At 45.7% G+C, this 15523-nt stretch overlaps 1 protein-coding gene across 1 annotated transcript; it reads left to right on the forward strand.

Annotated features, from left to right (window-relative positions):
• The first annotated feature begins 365 nt into the window (after positions 1-365).
• Positions 366-15516, forward strand: LOC117402032 (low-density lipoprotein receptor). Its single transcript, XM_059006890.1, has 18 exons — positions 366-638; positions 4910-5038; positions 5307-5429; positions 5777-6154; positions 6654-6776; positions 7255-7377; positions 7815-7934; positions 8059-8184; positions 8870-9041; positions 9327-9554; positions 9676-9794; positions 10318-10457; positions 10802-10943; positions 11511-11663; positions 12090-12260; positions 12403-12480; positions 13117-13274; positions 13972-15516. Exons 1-18 carry the CDS (start codon positions 548-550, stop codon positions 14005-14007), a joined length of 2610 nt encoding a protein of 869 aa, XP_058862873.1. The 5' UTR covers positions 366-547; the 3' UTR covers positions 14008-15516.
• Positions 15517-15523: the final 7 nt, after the last annotated feature.

Raw genomic sequence — 15523 nt, forward strand, 5'->3', positions numbered from 1 at the left:
CACCAGCAGCTTCTGTTAATAATTTTTATTTCACTGTCTGTACTGGGTTTGTTCCCGTTGGAGTGACAAGCACCGTTGGTGCATTGCCTAGGAGCTACAAATAAAATAAAATAACAAAACTAGGACTGTTGTGAAAATGGCAGTCAGCTGGGAGACTGTGTATTTATTTATTTAACTTAGTAGCACGCCTATAGCAAGCCGGGGCCGGGGTCTGGGTGGGGGTCTAATTTGTCATTTTAATTTTTTCCGGACACGAATGGGTTAACCTAGAATGGAATATGGTGCGCTGCTGGCCCCGCCCCTGGATTGTGACGCTACTGCATTTCAAAAAATCACCCCATTCCGAAAGCACCGCCCCCTTTTACAACCCCTTATTGAAATAGATTAGAAAAAGCTCCCCGTTCACACAGAGTATAAAACATCACAGGGAGTGGAGGTCTCGCAAGAAATAATAATAATAATAATAATCATAATCATAATAAATATCAAGCCAGGCGCGGGGTTGTAATTTTCAACACCAGACGGGAAAAGCAGGAGTTTTATAAACATGATTTCGATGGCAGATCGTGTGCAGAATCGCCTCTTCTTGTTGGTATCCACGCTGGCTGCTTTGGTGATCCTGAATACGGCAAAGTCAGGTAATTTTTCATTCAACGGTCTTGAAATGTTCCTTCAGAACAAAAATGTGAAGATGAACCTAATGTAAAAGCGGCTCAGTGTAATAACATTACTAGTGCTAACACTGTATGCATTTTAATGAACTGTCCCTTTTCAAACACGTGAAATTGTTATACTGAATATGTGCTTTATTATAATGTTCTTATTACTGCAAAACAATTTCTAAATAATAATAATAATAATAATAAATAGGTATCTTTTGCACTGTACTAGTTAGATGATATTGTTTTACCTTTTAAGACCCTGTGGTGTTTTTTTAAGTACTGTACGCTATTAAAAATGAACATTAGGGGAGGGATATTTTGTTGTTCGTCCAGTCTAACCGCAGTGGCGTATACTTTATGAACTCCATGTAATTACATTTTTTTTTTTTGGACGGTATTCACTTTTTTATTTAAAGTACTGGGTTTGTTTAAGGAAGGCATTTTCATATGCTGGAATGAATGGGGAGAGCGACCGGGGTTCTGATTGGCTGTTCCAGGAACATGAGATCCTGCAGCCAATCAGTGTGTCCGCATGTCGAGGTGGGGGCCGGCCTCGGAGCTACGTCAGAAGTGCGTGCATGGGGCGCGGTGTGCTTTATATACCGATAATATATAAATTTAAATAAAATTGCAATATCGATATAAATACTTGTTTTATCAAGAGCGTTGCTGTTGTTTAGCAACCAGATTGCACCCGTGCATATCTCGGCATACCTCGGAGTTGACAAAGAAAACATAGGCGGAAAGGAATCATAAATATATATAAAATATCCGAGAATTAATACTTTATTTTGCAATCGGGCAGTCGCGTATGTTAATGCAGCGTGTGTTTTTTTGGGGTCACACAGTGTATAAATATCCACATGTCGTTTTGATTTGGTTGGTGGTGGAGTATCGTTTGCAGGTTTTTTATTTTTTTACACGGGGGGCGCGGTTAGATGTCAGAAGGTGCGGTCGCGTTTAGATATCTAGCATGGGATATGGCGGAGCAATATCTATCGTTTCATAAGTTAATGATTTACAAAAAAAAAAAATTTAAAAAAACTCCAACCCACGCCGCCCGCGTGCATTCCAACTGCTTAAAAAAATATAATAAAAAATAAAATAAAAAAAACGAGAAAGAAAGTTAAAAAAATTCCAAAGACCGTTTATGGTTTCGGTATAGTTTTTATTTTTGTTTGTTTCTTTCCCAGTAAGGTTTTTGCACAGTTCAAGTTGGTCACAGGAAGCTTGTTGGTAAATACTGTATCGATCTCGTTTGTAACCATTGTGTGCGTGTGCGTGTACGTGTACGTGTACGTGTACGTGGGGGTGGGTGGGAGGCGCGTTTCAGAGAAGTCTCTGGTTTCAACTCGGATACTATTTTTGTAAACGATTACAAAAACTGACTGGCCTGTCCTTCCTGGAAAAAAAAATAATATCCATCGAGAAACTACAGCCGAAACCCGAGGGAACAGGGATGCACTTTTCCAGGAACAGCGGCTTAAAAAACTGGTCCCGGGAGACCTAGTTTGGGGTCGCTGTATCAAACCCCCCCAAGTCTCCCCTGGTGTGCCGATTGAAAATAAGCCCCAAACCACAGAGCATCTCCGTTTTCCCTCAGCTTTAAAGGGCGACATCTCAAACTATAGTCTTCTTTAAAAACAAAATGCATTTTGAGAGGGACTCGAGTATGAGGAGGAGGAAACGGCCCATTAAAACACTGGTTTGAAAAGCAGATCAGTTGTTTTTTTTTTTTTTTTCCCTGAGCTCTGTTCGTTGTCTGAATAAAGTCGGGTGAAGTCCCGTTTTTAGGTGAAGCCCACAAGGCAACAGTTTCCAAACCCAGCGATCGCTTTGTCATTCGGTGAGTTTGAAGGTTTCAAATCTAATTTATCGCCCCCGCGTTGGTTCAGAGAGAGAAAGAGGCAGGCGGGTGCGATCGTGGGGTTGTTGAAATTAAAATTTTGTTTCGTTCTTCTTCTCCCCCCCCCCCCCCCCTTTGTTATCAAAAAATAAAATACAAACTCGCGGGTCAAGGTTATTTTGTGAGTTGAATGCACGATCAGATAATCTCAGGCCAGTTCTGGGAGCAGTCAATAGAAATCATGATCTCTACTCGTGCTTCGGCTTCGAGTTTTGTCCTGGCGATCCCCTTCAATAGTTTATAAAACCTAAGCATGCAGCTGTGTAATCGTTTAATTAAACCACGCAGTGCTCTATTTAAGATACTTCAATGCACAGACCCAAAAAAACAAGCACAAGACACATTTATAAAATCTGCTGCTGCATTGTGAGCAAGTGCCCTGGAGAATTTCTTGTAAGGCTCTTAAATTTTGCAGTGCATGCAGCCTTCTGTTAGGGAACTGCACTCCCGACTGTTTTATAAATCAAGATTGAAACCCTATTTTTTTTAATATTTATTAGTTGCATTAGTTATGCAACACGGGTACAGTGATTTGCAGAATTGGTATTTGCAATTTTCAAAACATCACCCGGGTAACTGCGCCCTGTGCAGGTTTGTATTGCTGACTCTGTTGCTCAAACAAGGTCTTTGGCATGCACACGTGGCCACGCCCCTTTCCCCATCCTATTGCGCGTATGCTAATGTTTGACATCCTTTAAAATGCGTCTGTTCAGCCAGCCAATCCCGGAGCAGTGGTGTGATTGTCAAACCACGCCCCTGCACTTCAGCCTTAAAGAGACAGTGTACAATTAATCTCTCGCAGCTGTTTCTGTGCAACTGGTTTCAAAATACATGTTTATTTATTTATTTATTTTGGTTTCTTAAATGAAATGGTCTGTTGCCATAAAAACTGTCGAGCACATTAAGTTGTTGTTTTTGTTGTTGTGGTTTCAAACCAATTTGCTAATTTGCTAATTAGCTTTTTAGAAAAAGTGTAGCAACACATTTGGTATTTTTTTTTTATTTTTAAATATTGGTTTACAAATGATTTGAACACAACCCACACAGTTAAGATATTACCAGTTCTGGAGTTTCCTTAGCAAGACTTTTACAAATTCCCCCTTTTTCAAAACCTTAACTAGTTCAAAAGAGCCATGCTGCGGCTCTCAGTGACTCCCAAGTCTTCTTCGACAGTTTGCATTGCAAATACTGTGCTGTACACAGAGTTACAAACCTGCCTGCTTCCTGAATGCGAAACCCAGCCCTGGTTTTATTACTGAGACCAGTCCCGTGTCACTGTGGTGTGATTCCTCACCGTCCCTCCCACTGGCACACACCTTGTCTGATGCGTTCTCCATGCCCCAGGTGTCTAGAGCAATGCTAATACTGGGAGGCAGTGACACTCACACAGGGTGTTTCGATTGGTCAGAGTGGTGTAGCAAAGTCATAAAGACGGTCCTGTGAAACACAGGGGGAGTCTGCCGTGGTGTGCGCAGGCTTGTCAAGCCTGGAAGTAGAACATAAGAACATAAGAAAGTTTACAACCGAGAGGAGGCCCCATTCAGCCCATCTTGCTCGTTTGGTTGTTAGTAGCTTATTGATCCCAGAATCTCAGCAAGCAGCTTCTTGAAGGATCCCAGGGTGTCAGCTTCAACAACAATACTGGGGAGTTGGTTCCAGACCCTCACAATTCTGTGTGTAAAAAAGTGCCTCCTATTTTCTGTTCTGAATGCCCCTTTATCTAATCTCCATTTGTGACCCCTGGTCCTTGTTTTTCAGGTCGAAAAAGTCCCCTGGGTCGACATTGTCTATACCTTTTAGGATTTTGAATGTTTGAATCAGATCGCAACGTAGTTTGATTGTCACCCAGCCTATTGAAAGGTTTGATTGTCACTCAGCCTATTGAAATACACATACCCACCCCCCTCCGCCCCCCCAGGAAAATAAATAAAGCACCAGCAAAATAATCCACCGGTAAATAACCGCCCGTAATGTAATCGCTGAGATTATTGAGAAGCAATTAGCTAACAGTGTAAGTGGAATCCGTGCATTTTCATATTATTATACATATCATATATGAACTTTATTATTATTATTATTATTATTATTATTATTATTGTTGTTGTTGAAAAGCAAGAAGCCTTTTTTATTAGCTTTGTACCCTTTCTCCTAAAAAAAACCCCCAAATGCTTCATCTAGCAACCCACAAGGAAAGCGTGGGTTTCTGTGTGGCTGGGTCCGTTTTAGGGAGGGCGTGCGTTCACGTTCAGTTCTGCAGTGTGCCCAGCTGGCCGGGTGTACCGATCCCAGAAGCCCTGTTCGCTGATGAGCTAACCCTGCTGGTTTTTCCTCTCTCTGACAGGGTCAGCCTCCACCACCTGCGGCTCCAACTTCTTCCAGTGTGCGAACGGACGGTGCGTGACGTCCCGCTGGATCTGTGACGGGACCGACGACTGCGAGGATGGGAGTGACGAGCTGGAGGAAACGTGCAGTGAGTGTGCAATTCCATACGTCAGCGCCACGTTATTCAGCAGGTTTCATTCCACTTTATGAAGCACAATGAGTTCTATAGGGTGATGCTAAACCTCAGGTCCCTTAATAAAATGCTAGGAACCCGCGTGGAATGCTGGCTTTATTTCATTTTTCTCCTTAACCCTTGTGACTTCGTACACTCACCTAATCTTGAATTTAGTGCCCCGATTCTGTAGTGACCCGGTGAAGTGACTCTCCCCTCCCCCTGTCCCCTTCGCCCTCTATAGGAGCAAAGACCTGCAAGCCCGATGAGTTTAGCTGTGGGGGGCGTCTCAACCAGTGTGTGCCCTCCGGATGGCGCTGTGACTACAAGACGGACTGCGAGAACGGAGCGGACGAGGAGGATTGTGGTGAGTCGTCTTGCGGGGGTCTTGGGCGCGCGTTACGATCTTCGCTTTTAAGAATATATATTTTTTTTTTATAGTAAACGTTGGTCTCAGGGCTGATGTGACCTCCGGTTTTCTTCAGTTTCAATCTAATTGCCCCCCCCCTCCCTGTTTTATCAGCCTTCCTCGCCAGGTAGCACGATAACCAAAACGCTTGCCTACTTTGACTTTCTTTATAAAAATGAATCCTCACATCTAACGCTGCTTTAGAAAACTCTCAACAACACTAGCAATGATGAAAACTCCCACTGGAGGACGGGTGCGCAGGTCCTCAGTCACGTAGACTCACGCGCTCCCTCCTGTTCTTTCAGCCCCGAAGGTCTGCGCTGACGATGAATTCCGTTGCCGTGACGGCAAGTGCATCTCGCTGCAGTTCGTGTGCGACGAGGACCGGGACTGCGAGGACGGCAGCGACGAGGACTCCTGCCCCGCGCCGACTTGCGGCTCCGACATGTTCCAGTGCAACAACTCGGTGTGCATCCCGCGGCTCTGGGCTTGTGACGGAGACTCGGACTGCGCCGACCACTCGGACGAGTCTCCGCAGAGCTGCCAAGGACAAGCCCCGCCCCCGGCGCCCTCCCCCTGCTCCAAGCTGGAGTTCCACTGCGGGAGCGGGGAGTGCGTTCACGTGAGCTGGAGATGCGACGGGGGGAACGACTGCCTGGATCGCTCGGACGAGGCCGATTGCCGTGAGTCTCCGTTTTTTATTTTTTCACGCAAGGCTGACGTCTTCTTTTAAAAGTCAAGAATTTTCACCAGCCTTCGGAATTTCCAGTTTAGAATTTTGTCAGCCCAAAATGTGTTCCATGCCCCCCCCTTTTTTATTTTTTATTTTTCCCCCCGGATAACTGCTCACCTGTCTGCTTGCTGTTTAGAATCTGATTAGGGGCATCAGTGTAGAGTCATGGTTAGGACTCTGGACTCTTGACCGGAGGGTCGTGGGTTCAATCCCAGGTGGGGGTCACTGCTGCTGTACCCTTGAGCAAGGTACTTTACCTAGATTGCTCCAGTAAAAACCCAACTGTATAAATGGGGAATTGTATGTAAAAATAATGTGATATCTTGTAACAATTGTAAGTCGCCCTGGATAAGGGCGTCTGCTAAGAAATTAATAATAATAATAATCTGAGGCTGAACGGTAAACCTCAATAAAGCGCTGTTATTAAGTTTTTGGGGTTTTTTTTGCAGCTACTACAACTTGTCGCCCGGATGAGTTTCAGTGCGATGACGGGACGTGCATCCACGGGAGCCGTCAGTGCGACAAGGAATACGATTGCAAGGACTCCAGCGACGAGCGCGGCTGTGTCAATGGTGAGCACGCTCCCTCCCGTGCTCTCACCCGATTCCACACGCAGCAGGGCGCAAATCTATTACAGCACCTCGCTGCGTCCTTGCCTGTCATTTGCTGTGCAAATGAAATCAAACCGCTGGAACTGAAAATCTAGGCAAATTAGTGATTAGTCTAATTTATTTGAAGACTTTAATAGGCCACCCGTGCAATTCATTTAAAACAGCGAGAGAAACACAGAGCCACACATGGTGAAACGCAGGAGACTTTTTAGAAGTTGTTTTAAGATGCCTGATTCAAGCACAAAGCGGTCCGACATTTTCACACAGGAGCGCCTGTTGTTTCTATATCCCTGATTACTGAGCTGACAATGTGAATTCTCCCCCCCCAGAGGTTTTCATGCAGTTTGGTGTGTAAAGGCTGCGAATGACAGCTCTTGAGGCGTTTCTGATAAACTTGCATGGGTTTGAATGTGTGTTTTATTTATTTATTTTTGAACAGTAACCAAGTGTGAGGGGCCGTTGAGGTTCAAGTGCCGCAGTGGGGAGTGCATCCACATGGACAAAGTGTGCGACAAGCAGAGAGACTGCCGGGACTGGTCTGACGAGCCCATCAAAGAGTGCGGTGAGGATAAACCCCTGCGTGAAGCCTTGGGAACCGTGGGAGGAGGAGGAGGAGGAGGAGGGGGAGACACGGGTATCCCCAGTGGATCGATCTTTATAGACTGAGAGATAAGGATTCGCAGCTGGAGAGAGAACCGAGGGCGAGGGTGCAGAATTCCTGGGTCCGCAGCCTTAAATAATTCATTCAGCCATCCAGGGTGCAAGGTGCCCTACGCAAGGAAAGGGTGGTCGCGTCATCGTAAAGCACCCAGCCCTTTATAAAACGGAAACATGTTTCTGTATCTATTGCCGTCCCTGCTCAATGAACAGAGAAGTGTATAAACACACACAGTCGCCAGCAGAGGTTCCTTTTACAAACCGCCAAGATTCCTCACCCCCCCAAAAAAAAAGCCACGGCCGTGTCAATAGTTGTATTGATTTTTCCCTTTTTCTCATCAGGCGCCAACGAGTGTCTGAAAAACAACGGCGGCTGCTCTCACGTCTGCAACGACCTCAAGATCGGCTTCGAGTGCCTGTGTCCCTCCGGCTTCCGTCTGCTTGACCAGAAACGATGCGAAGGTAAGCAAGGGGCGAGGCCGGGGCTAAACGTCTGAACGTTCCGGGGTTTTCGAGGTGCGGCGTTCAGTGACGTGCTTGCAACCCCGCTGCGTTCTGACGCCTGCGGTATTTCTCTCCTGATCAGATATCGATGAGTGCGAGAACCCGGACGCTTGCAGTCAGATCTGTGTCAACCTCCAGGGAGGGTACAAATGCGAATGCAGCGAGGGCTACCACATGGACCCCTTTACCAAGGCATGCAGAGCCATCGGTGAGTATTCAAGAAACTCCTGCCAGCCAACCCCCTTCCGAGCTGAAACCGCAGCACAGGGGCAGAACGACACACACTAACACGCACGACCACTCTGTCAATGGACATATAAACTTGCTGCAGTCCTAACTTGTAATTCATGTTGTGTTTCAGTGGGATTACTTACTGTAAACGACACTGTATTTAAAATATGAAGCTTGCACTGTAACTCTGTACTGCCCTGTAACACCCGTGTAAGTCGCCTTGGATAAAGGCATCTGCCAAATCAATAAAAATAATAATAATAACAATCAATAAATAATCACACGATGCATGCAGTGGTCCCCGTGGGATTCTTGGATGCTGCATAATGAAATCACAATGATCATTTTGTTAAATTGAAAATTGAACAGGCGTTAGAGTGGATGTAGGCATACCAGCTGTAAAAACACGCTTGTTCTTCATTCAAGAACCTTACCACCTTGAGTTTGAATTGGCCCGCTAGTGGAAAAAGAGTTTGCCTGCTTATACAAACAATTCCGATATCCGCTGCGAATGACTTCGGCCTCCAAGGCTGTGGAGCTGTCCTTAAACTGAGACGCCAGCTCCCTATATCTTTTGATTCAGAGAGACCGATTGGCCACGGAAGGCAGAGACGGTGGCTTCTCTTGTAGGCTTACATTGTGTTTGATGGCCCTCCCCGCAGGCACCGTGGCTTACCTCTTCTTCACAAACCGCCACGAGGTGCGGAAGATGACCCTGGACCGCAGCGAGTACACGAGACTCATCCCTCAGCTGAAGAATGTGGTGGCGCTGGACATGGAGATCAACGCCAACAAGATCTACTGGTCAGACCTCTCCCAGAAAAAGATCTACAGGTACGTCTTGCTTGGCCGTCTCCGTACCCGGGTCTTCCAAGTTCAGATTTCTTGTCGGTTTTGGGAACGCTTGTAAAATCTTCTGATTATTTTTAGAGGGGGTAAGAAATAGGAATGGAGGAGGCACATTTGGGGTAGTTGCTACGAATCGTTTTTTTAATATGAATTGGAATAGAAGAACATTCGCATTCTGAAACGGCTCATGTCAGATGGTTTAATTGATCTCTCTCTCCCTCTCTCTCTCTCTCCCCCTCCCTCTCTCTCTGTCTTTCGTTGGATACGTAGCGCCCACATGGACAAGGCTCACAACTCCTCTCACCACGCCACGGTGATCGGCGAGTCGATCCAGGCTCCGGACGGCATCGCTGTCGACTGGATCCACGGCAACATCTACTGGACGGACTCCCAGATCAGCACCATCTCCGTGGCAACCACCGACGGCAGCCGCCGCAAAACGCTGTTCGTGGACGGGCTGACCCGGCCGCGGGCCATCGTGGTGGACCCACTGCACGGGTAGGTGGCATGGTCTTAAAAAAAAAAAAAAAAAAAAAGTTTTAAGAGAAATCGTATTTTTGGGGGGGGGGTTTGTTACTGTTTTTTAGATGCCTAAATGATTTTAATTTTTTTTTAAAAGCTTCATGTACTGGACCGACTGGGGTACCCCTGCCAAGATCGAGAAGGGAGGGCTGAACGGCGTTGATCGAGTCACTTTGGTCTCCGAAGGAATCGAGTGGCCCAACGGCATCACGTTAGGTACGAGAGCACGTCTCAGCTGGAAGAAGTTTACAGAGTTAATCGACAGAGCAACATTACCTGAGCATCGCCCCGTCTCTACAGCTCTGGACAAAAGTTTAGCATCACCCTCTATATAGAGTGAACTCATTTCACTTCATGAAGTCGAAACCTACTGAATAACGTGCATATTGCATTACATACCGCTTTGTAGTTTTCAATATACTTAAAATCTAACATGAAATACTACTGTAGACCTTTTACGATATCATTTTGTAGTTTCTTTTGATTACATGGTGTTAAATAAAAGATCTAAATTGTGTTCCTATAGTTTAAAACAAAAATATGTCCCAAAATGATGCAATCCTTTTAACCATAGCTGGAGTTATTTTTTCAGAGCGATAATATTCCGGTTCTGTCGATCGCTTTTTGTTCTCCGCAGAGTGGCGCCCACGCGGCGTTACAGGCGACCGCAGCCCGGGTCCTGTGCATTGCACAGCCCCTCTCACACTCTGTGCCTCTCTCTCTCTCTCTCGATCTCCAGACATGCTAAACCAGAGGCTTTACTGGGTTGACTCGAAGCTCCACACCCTGTCCAGCATCGATGTGCAGGGAGGCAACAGAAGAACGGTCATCATGAGCGAGAACAAGCTGGCCCATCCCTTCTCCCTCACCGTCTTTGAGGTGAGCCACCGCGGGCACGCCCTTCAACACCCTTGTTCATTCCCCTTATCCAGGGCAACTTACAATTGTTACAAGATATCACATTATTTTTACATACAATTACCCATTTATACAGTTGGGTTTTTACTGGAGCAATCTAGGTAAAGTACCTTGCTCAAGGGTACAGCAGCAGTGTCCCCCCACCTGGGATTGAACCCACGACCCTCCAGTCAAGAGTCCAGAGCCCTAACCACTACTCCACACTGCTGCCCTGTTGGTCTGCTGTGTAAATGTGTCACCCGCGGCTAAGATGAAGTGTGAGATTGTGCCGCTAACGCACAACCGTTTTTGTCCTCCTCGAACAGGAGAAGGTTTTCTGGACGGACATTGAAAACGAAGCCATCTTCAGCGCCAACCGCCTGACGGGAGGTGACATCGTCGCGGTGGCGGAGAATGTGGCGTCTCCCGAAGACATCGTCCTCTACCACAATCTGAAACAACCCACTGGTACGCAATCAGCACATGCTGCAGCTTTAGAACAAACTGAGGGAAGAGGTTGAGGCAGTCTCCAATGCCTCAAGCCTGCCCTGGACTGGAGGGAGCACCCTTTCTCTTAGGGAGGGAGGGAGGGAGCAGTTCAGTCTCCGTGCCTCAAGCCTGCCCTGGATTGGAAGGAGCACCCTTTCTCTTAGGGGAGGTGAGGGAGGGAGGGAGCAGTTCAGTCTCCATGCCTCAAGCCTGCCCTGGACTGGAGGGAGCACCCTTTCTCTTAGGTGGGTGAGGGTGCAGTTCAGTCTCCGTGCCTCAAGCCTGCCCTGGATTGGAAGGAGCACCCTTTCTCTTAGGGGAGGTGAGGGAGGGAGGGAGGGAGCAGTTCAGTCTCCAATGCCTCAAGCCTGCCCTGGACTGGAGGGAGCACCCTTTCTCTTAGGGAGGGAGGGACGGAGGGAGGGAGCAGTTCAGTCTCCATGCCTCAAGCCTGCCCTGGACTGGAGGGAGCACCCTTTCTCTTAGAAGGACGAGGGAGCAGTTCAGTCTCTAACCTCCTGTCTCTCCTCTTATTTTCCCCTGTAGGTGTGAACTGGTGCGCGAAGAGTAACCTCCTGAACGGAGGCTGCGAGTACCTGTGCCTTCCCGCCCCCCAAATCACCAGGCACTCTGCCAAGTACACCTGTGCCTGCCCGGATCACATGAGGCTGGCTGCGGACATGAGCAAGTGTGTGCCAGGTGAGCGAGCGCCTTTAACTGGAATAGCTCAAGAAAACAGGGAGCAGGTTTGTTCCGTCTTTATTGAAGAGTGGTTCTGGGTTCTGGTGCTCCAGGATTTATTTATTTTTTTGTTGACTGCCTTCACCTGGTTTTGCCTGTCTTGGAGAATCCTAACTGCCCGGCAGCGAGCAGCCGTATTCGCTCCATTCAAGATGGCGTTACCCTTTTTCAGCTGCTTTTATATAGAGAGAGAGGGGAAGGAAGTCTTGTCAAGACACAGGCAGGTTAAACACGGACAGAGAAATAAACCCAATATCCCTGACAGAACCGACAAGCTAAAGATGAAATGACATAACTTGATACAACACGTGGGGGTGGGGCGGGATGTAAGCCAGGACTGGCTTCTCTTATTAACGACCTGCTTTGTTTCCCTCTTTGGTACAGAAGGGGAGGACTCTGTGACCCCCACAAAGGCTCCCACGCAGCCCACAACCTCCACCGCCGCCACCTCCACCTCCACCACCTCCACCGCCTCCCCAAAGAGCAGCACTGAAGCTGGGGCTAGCAGGATCTCTCCGCCCAGCGACCGCGCACTGATCACCCTCTCCCATCAAGGTGAGTGAGTTTCCCTTCCTCGGAAGCAAAGATCACCTGGTCCTTTTTTAAAGAAGTCCCGTTCACAGTGTTTTTTTTTTTTTCTCGTTTATGATTTTATCATGTTTTAATTTCTCTCTATTTTTTCTTTTCTTCCAAACAGCTCAGAATGGTGTGAATGCCGAAGCCAACACAGAAAGCCATTCCTCTCCAACTGCACTTTACATTGTATTACCAATAGGTACGTATTGTTGAACTCCTATCTATCTATCTATCTATCTAGCTATCTATCTATCTATCTATCTATCTATCTATCTATCTAGCTATCTATCTGTCTATCTGTGCCTCAAGCCTGCCCTGGACTGGAGGGAGCACCCTTTCTCTTAGGGAGGTGAGGGAGGGAGCAGTTCAGTCTCCATGCCTCAAGCCTGCCCTGGACTGGAGGGAGCACCCTTTCTCTTAGGGGGGTGAGGGAGGGAGGGAGCAGTTCAGTATCCATGCCTCAAGCCTGCCCTGGACTGGAGGGAGCACCCTTTCTCTTAGGGGGGTGAGGGAGGGGGGGAGCAGTTCAGTCTCCATGCCTCAAGCCTATCTATCTATCTATCTCTCTATCTATCTATCTATCTATCTATCTCTTTTTAATATTTTTAGATACAATAATCAAACACGTCCGACTTCTACTCATTTGTAAATGTGGTTTATTTGAGGTTTGGCTCCTGAAACAGACAGAAGCATTTTTACAACCAGGATCTTTGAGAGTATGTCTTTGTGCTCCAGTGCGGTTGGTTGTAGATTTTGAATCTTTAATAATCGTGTGTATAATCTCGCTTCATCCCGTGCTGCTGTCTAACCCCGATCTCTGTGTTTTCTTTCTCAGTGATCCTCTGTCTGGTTGGGTTTGGTGCAGTCTTGCTGTGGAAGAACTGGAAATTGAAAAACACAAACAGCATCAACTTCGATAATCCCGTCTACCAGAAAACAACCGAGGACGAGATCCATATCTGCAGAACCCAGGAGGGATACTCGTACCCCTCGGTAAGCAGCTTCTGCATGCGCGCCCGAGCTCCGAGCGCGGAGCCGGGAAGACACGGGGCAAGCAGGAGCTGATTCTGCAACTCTATGAGCAGGAAACAGCACCCTGATCTCAACAAATGCACGCCTGCTTCACAGTGTGCAGCCCGATAGAATGAACGCGAGTGAACCTGCGGAAATAATGTTAACCTACTGAATGACGTATTTGTGGTTTCCCCAGATGTGACATTTCAAAATTATAATTATTTATTTATTTCTTAGCAGACGCCCTTATCCAGGGCGACTTACAATTGTTACAAGATATCACATTATTTTTACAGGCAATTGCATTATTTTTTACACATTATCTAACATGAAATACTACTGTACTGCGATTATGGCTTCCAGGTAGACTTTTGCGATATCGTTCTGTAGTTTCTTTGATGTTAAATAAGATATGTTCATATAGTTTTAAAATATATATATAAGATGTCTCAATCCTAAAATTCTAGGTGATGCAAAACCTTTGGCCAGAGCTGTCTAGGTAACAAGCTCAGGTGTGTCTTATTAAACTCCCAGTGAAACCAGAATGGAGTCTTTCCATCCCTGGTAACTGATATTTCATACACGTGGCTGATCGCAATTTAGTCATCGTTTAAAACTTTGAAATCACTTTTGTTAACAGGTTTTTGACTGACTTTTCAACGTGTTTGTTTTACAGAGACAGATGGTCAGCCTGGAAGATGAGGAAGCGTGATCACAGACCACAAGAACGAAAAACAAATCTGGCGTGGTGGTGATGGTGGTGGAGGGGGTGTTGAATATATTGCTGCTTTAGGGTCGATTTCTGAGACTGCTCACCTCCTGTGTCCTTAGAAGACCAAAAAAAAAAAAAACTTGTGAGTGCGGACTTCACCAAGCTACAGACTTGAACTGCGGAGTTTGGTTATAGCCAAAAATCCTTTTATTTTGTATTTTTAATTTCATCTTGCATATGAAGGAGGCATGTCTGGAAACACTCTGGATGAAAAGGACACCTGGGGCGTCCGGTCACGATTATTATTATTACTATTTTTCTGGGGAGAAAGTTGTCAAGAAACAGCGAGAGAATCTGTCTCATAAACATGAGCAGTCCCTTAGACAGCAGGCGCTGCGCTCTGAAGACTTTTTATTTCGTGCCTGTTGTGATCTCTTGCACACTGCGTCTGTTTATTTTGAGATCCACTCAAGTTTACTGTTTGTTAATAACATCAGGATGTATGTTTTTATTTAGATTTGTACGAATGACTGCATTGCACTTTTTTTTTTGTTCAATCAGCAGCCAGCGAGAGCCGTGCCGCGTTTCACATTGCAAGAGGTTTTCCTTTCGTTTATTTTATTCAGTCGCGTGTGTGAGTTCTAGAAGGATCGTGCGTGTTTGTATCTGTTTAAAAAAAAAATCACTAAAGCCTTAAAAACAGAACCACTAAGGGTTAACGTTACTACAGCAATTGCCTATCTGTGTAAAGCAGGCTTGGTCGTGTTTCAATGCAATATCAGCTCAGGTCAGTAACACCTTCCAGTTGCCTTATTTTTTGATGTTTTAAAACAGACTCGGGAATGGCAACAATACTGAAGTTTGGCCAATTTAAAAAAACAAACCACTGTTGTATTCTGGCCAATCTGTTTGTTTTTAAAAGACACTAAAATGAAGGCGAGTGGTGAATATGGAGACGCTTGTGGTGGTGGTTGCATGTCTCCCACAAAAACATTTTGTTTAGAAAAGGAAAAACTGATTTTTTTTTTTTTTTTTTTTTTTCTGAGATTTTATAAACTGTATATATGTTGTAAATATTCCTGTACAGAATTTTTTTTTTTTTTTGCACAGTTTATTCGTTTGTACATTTGTGTTGGAACTGGCCATCGTGGCTCTATAATATATTATTTATTGCATAAACCACTAGTGACCATATATGCTTCATTTTAAAAATGATCCATGACTGTTAAACACTGTGCCACATTTGGAAATACCAAAAGAATCTGAAATTCAAGCCTCTGAAATGTCTGGTCCTAGCGACAGGTGGTTTGTTTTCTTTTTAATTTCACATCTTATTCTAAAAGCATTGAAACCCCACTGTGCAGTGTTTTAATTCTTGCACTGTTTGAAATGTCAGTGCCTTTAAAAAGGGGTTTATTTTCGGTGAAACTATGTTTGTACCTTTTGCCTTTCCATCAAAGGTATGTTTTGCACACTATCTCGCTTCAGGTACAACAAACATTTTTTTTTTTTAAAT

Source organism: Acipenser ruthenus, chromosome 34 (genome assembly GCF_902713425.1).
Source record: "Acipenser ruthenus chromosome 34, fAciRut3.2 maternal haplotype, whole genome shotgun sequence".
Classification (NCBI taxonomy): Eukaryota; Metazoa; Chordata; class Actinopteri; order Acipenseriformes; family Acipenseridae; genus Acipenser; species Acipenser ruthenus.

Coding starts and splice junctions, on each gene's coding strand:
- LOC117402032 (XM_059006890.1), top strand. CDS start 548: ATGATTTCGATGGCAGATCGTGTGCAGAATCGCCTCTTCTTGTTGGTA. Junction 7,378..7,814: donor CGAGCCCATCAAAGAGTGCG/GTGAGGATAAAC, acceptor TTTTCTCATCAG/GCGCCAACGAGTGTCTGAAA. Junction 10,458..10,801: donor TCTCCCTCACCGTCTTTGAG/GTGAGCCACCGC, acceptor CTCCTCGAACAG/GAGAAGGTTTTCTGGACGGA.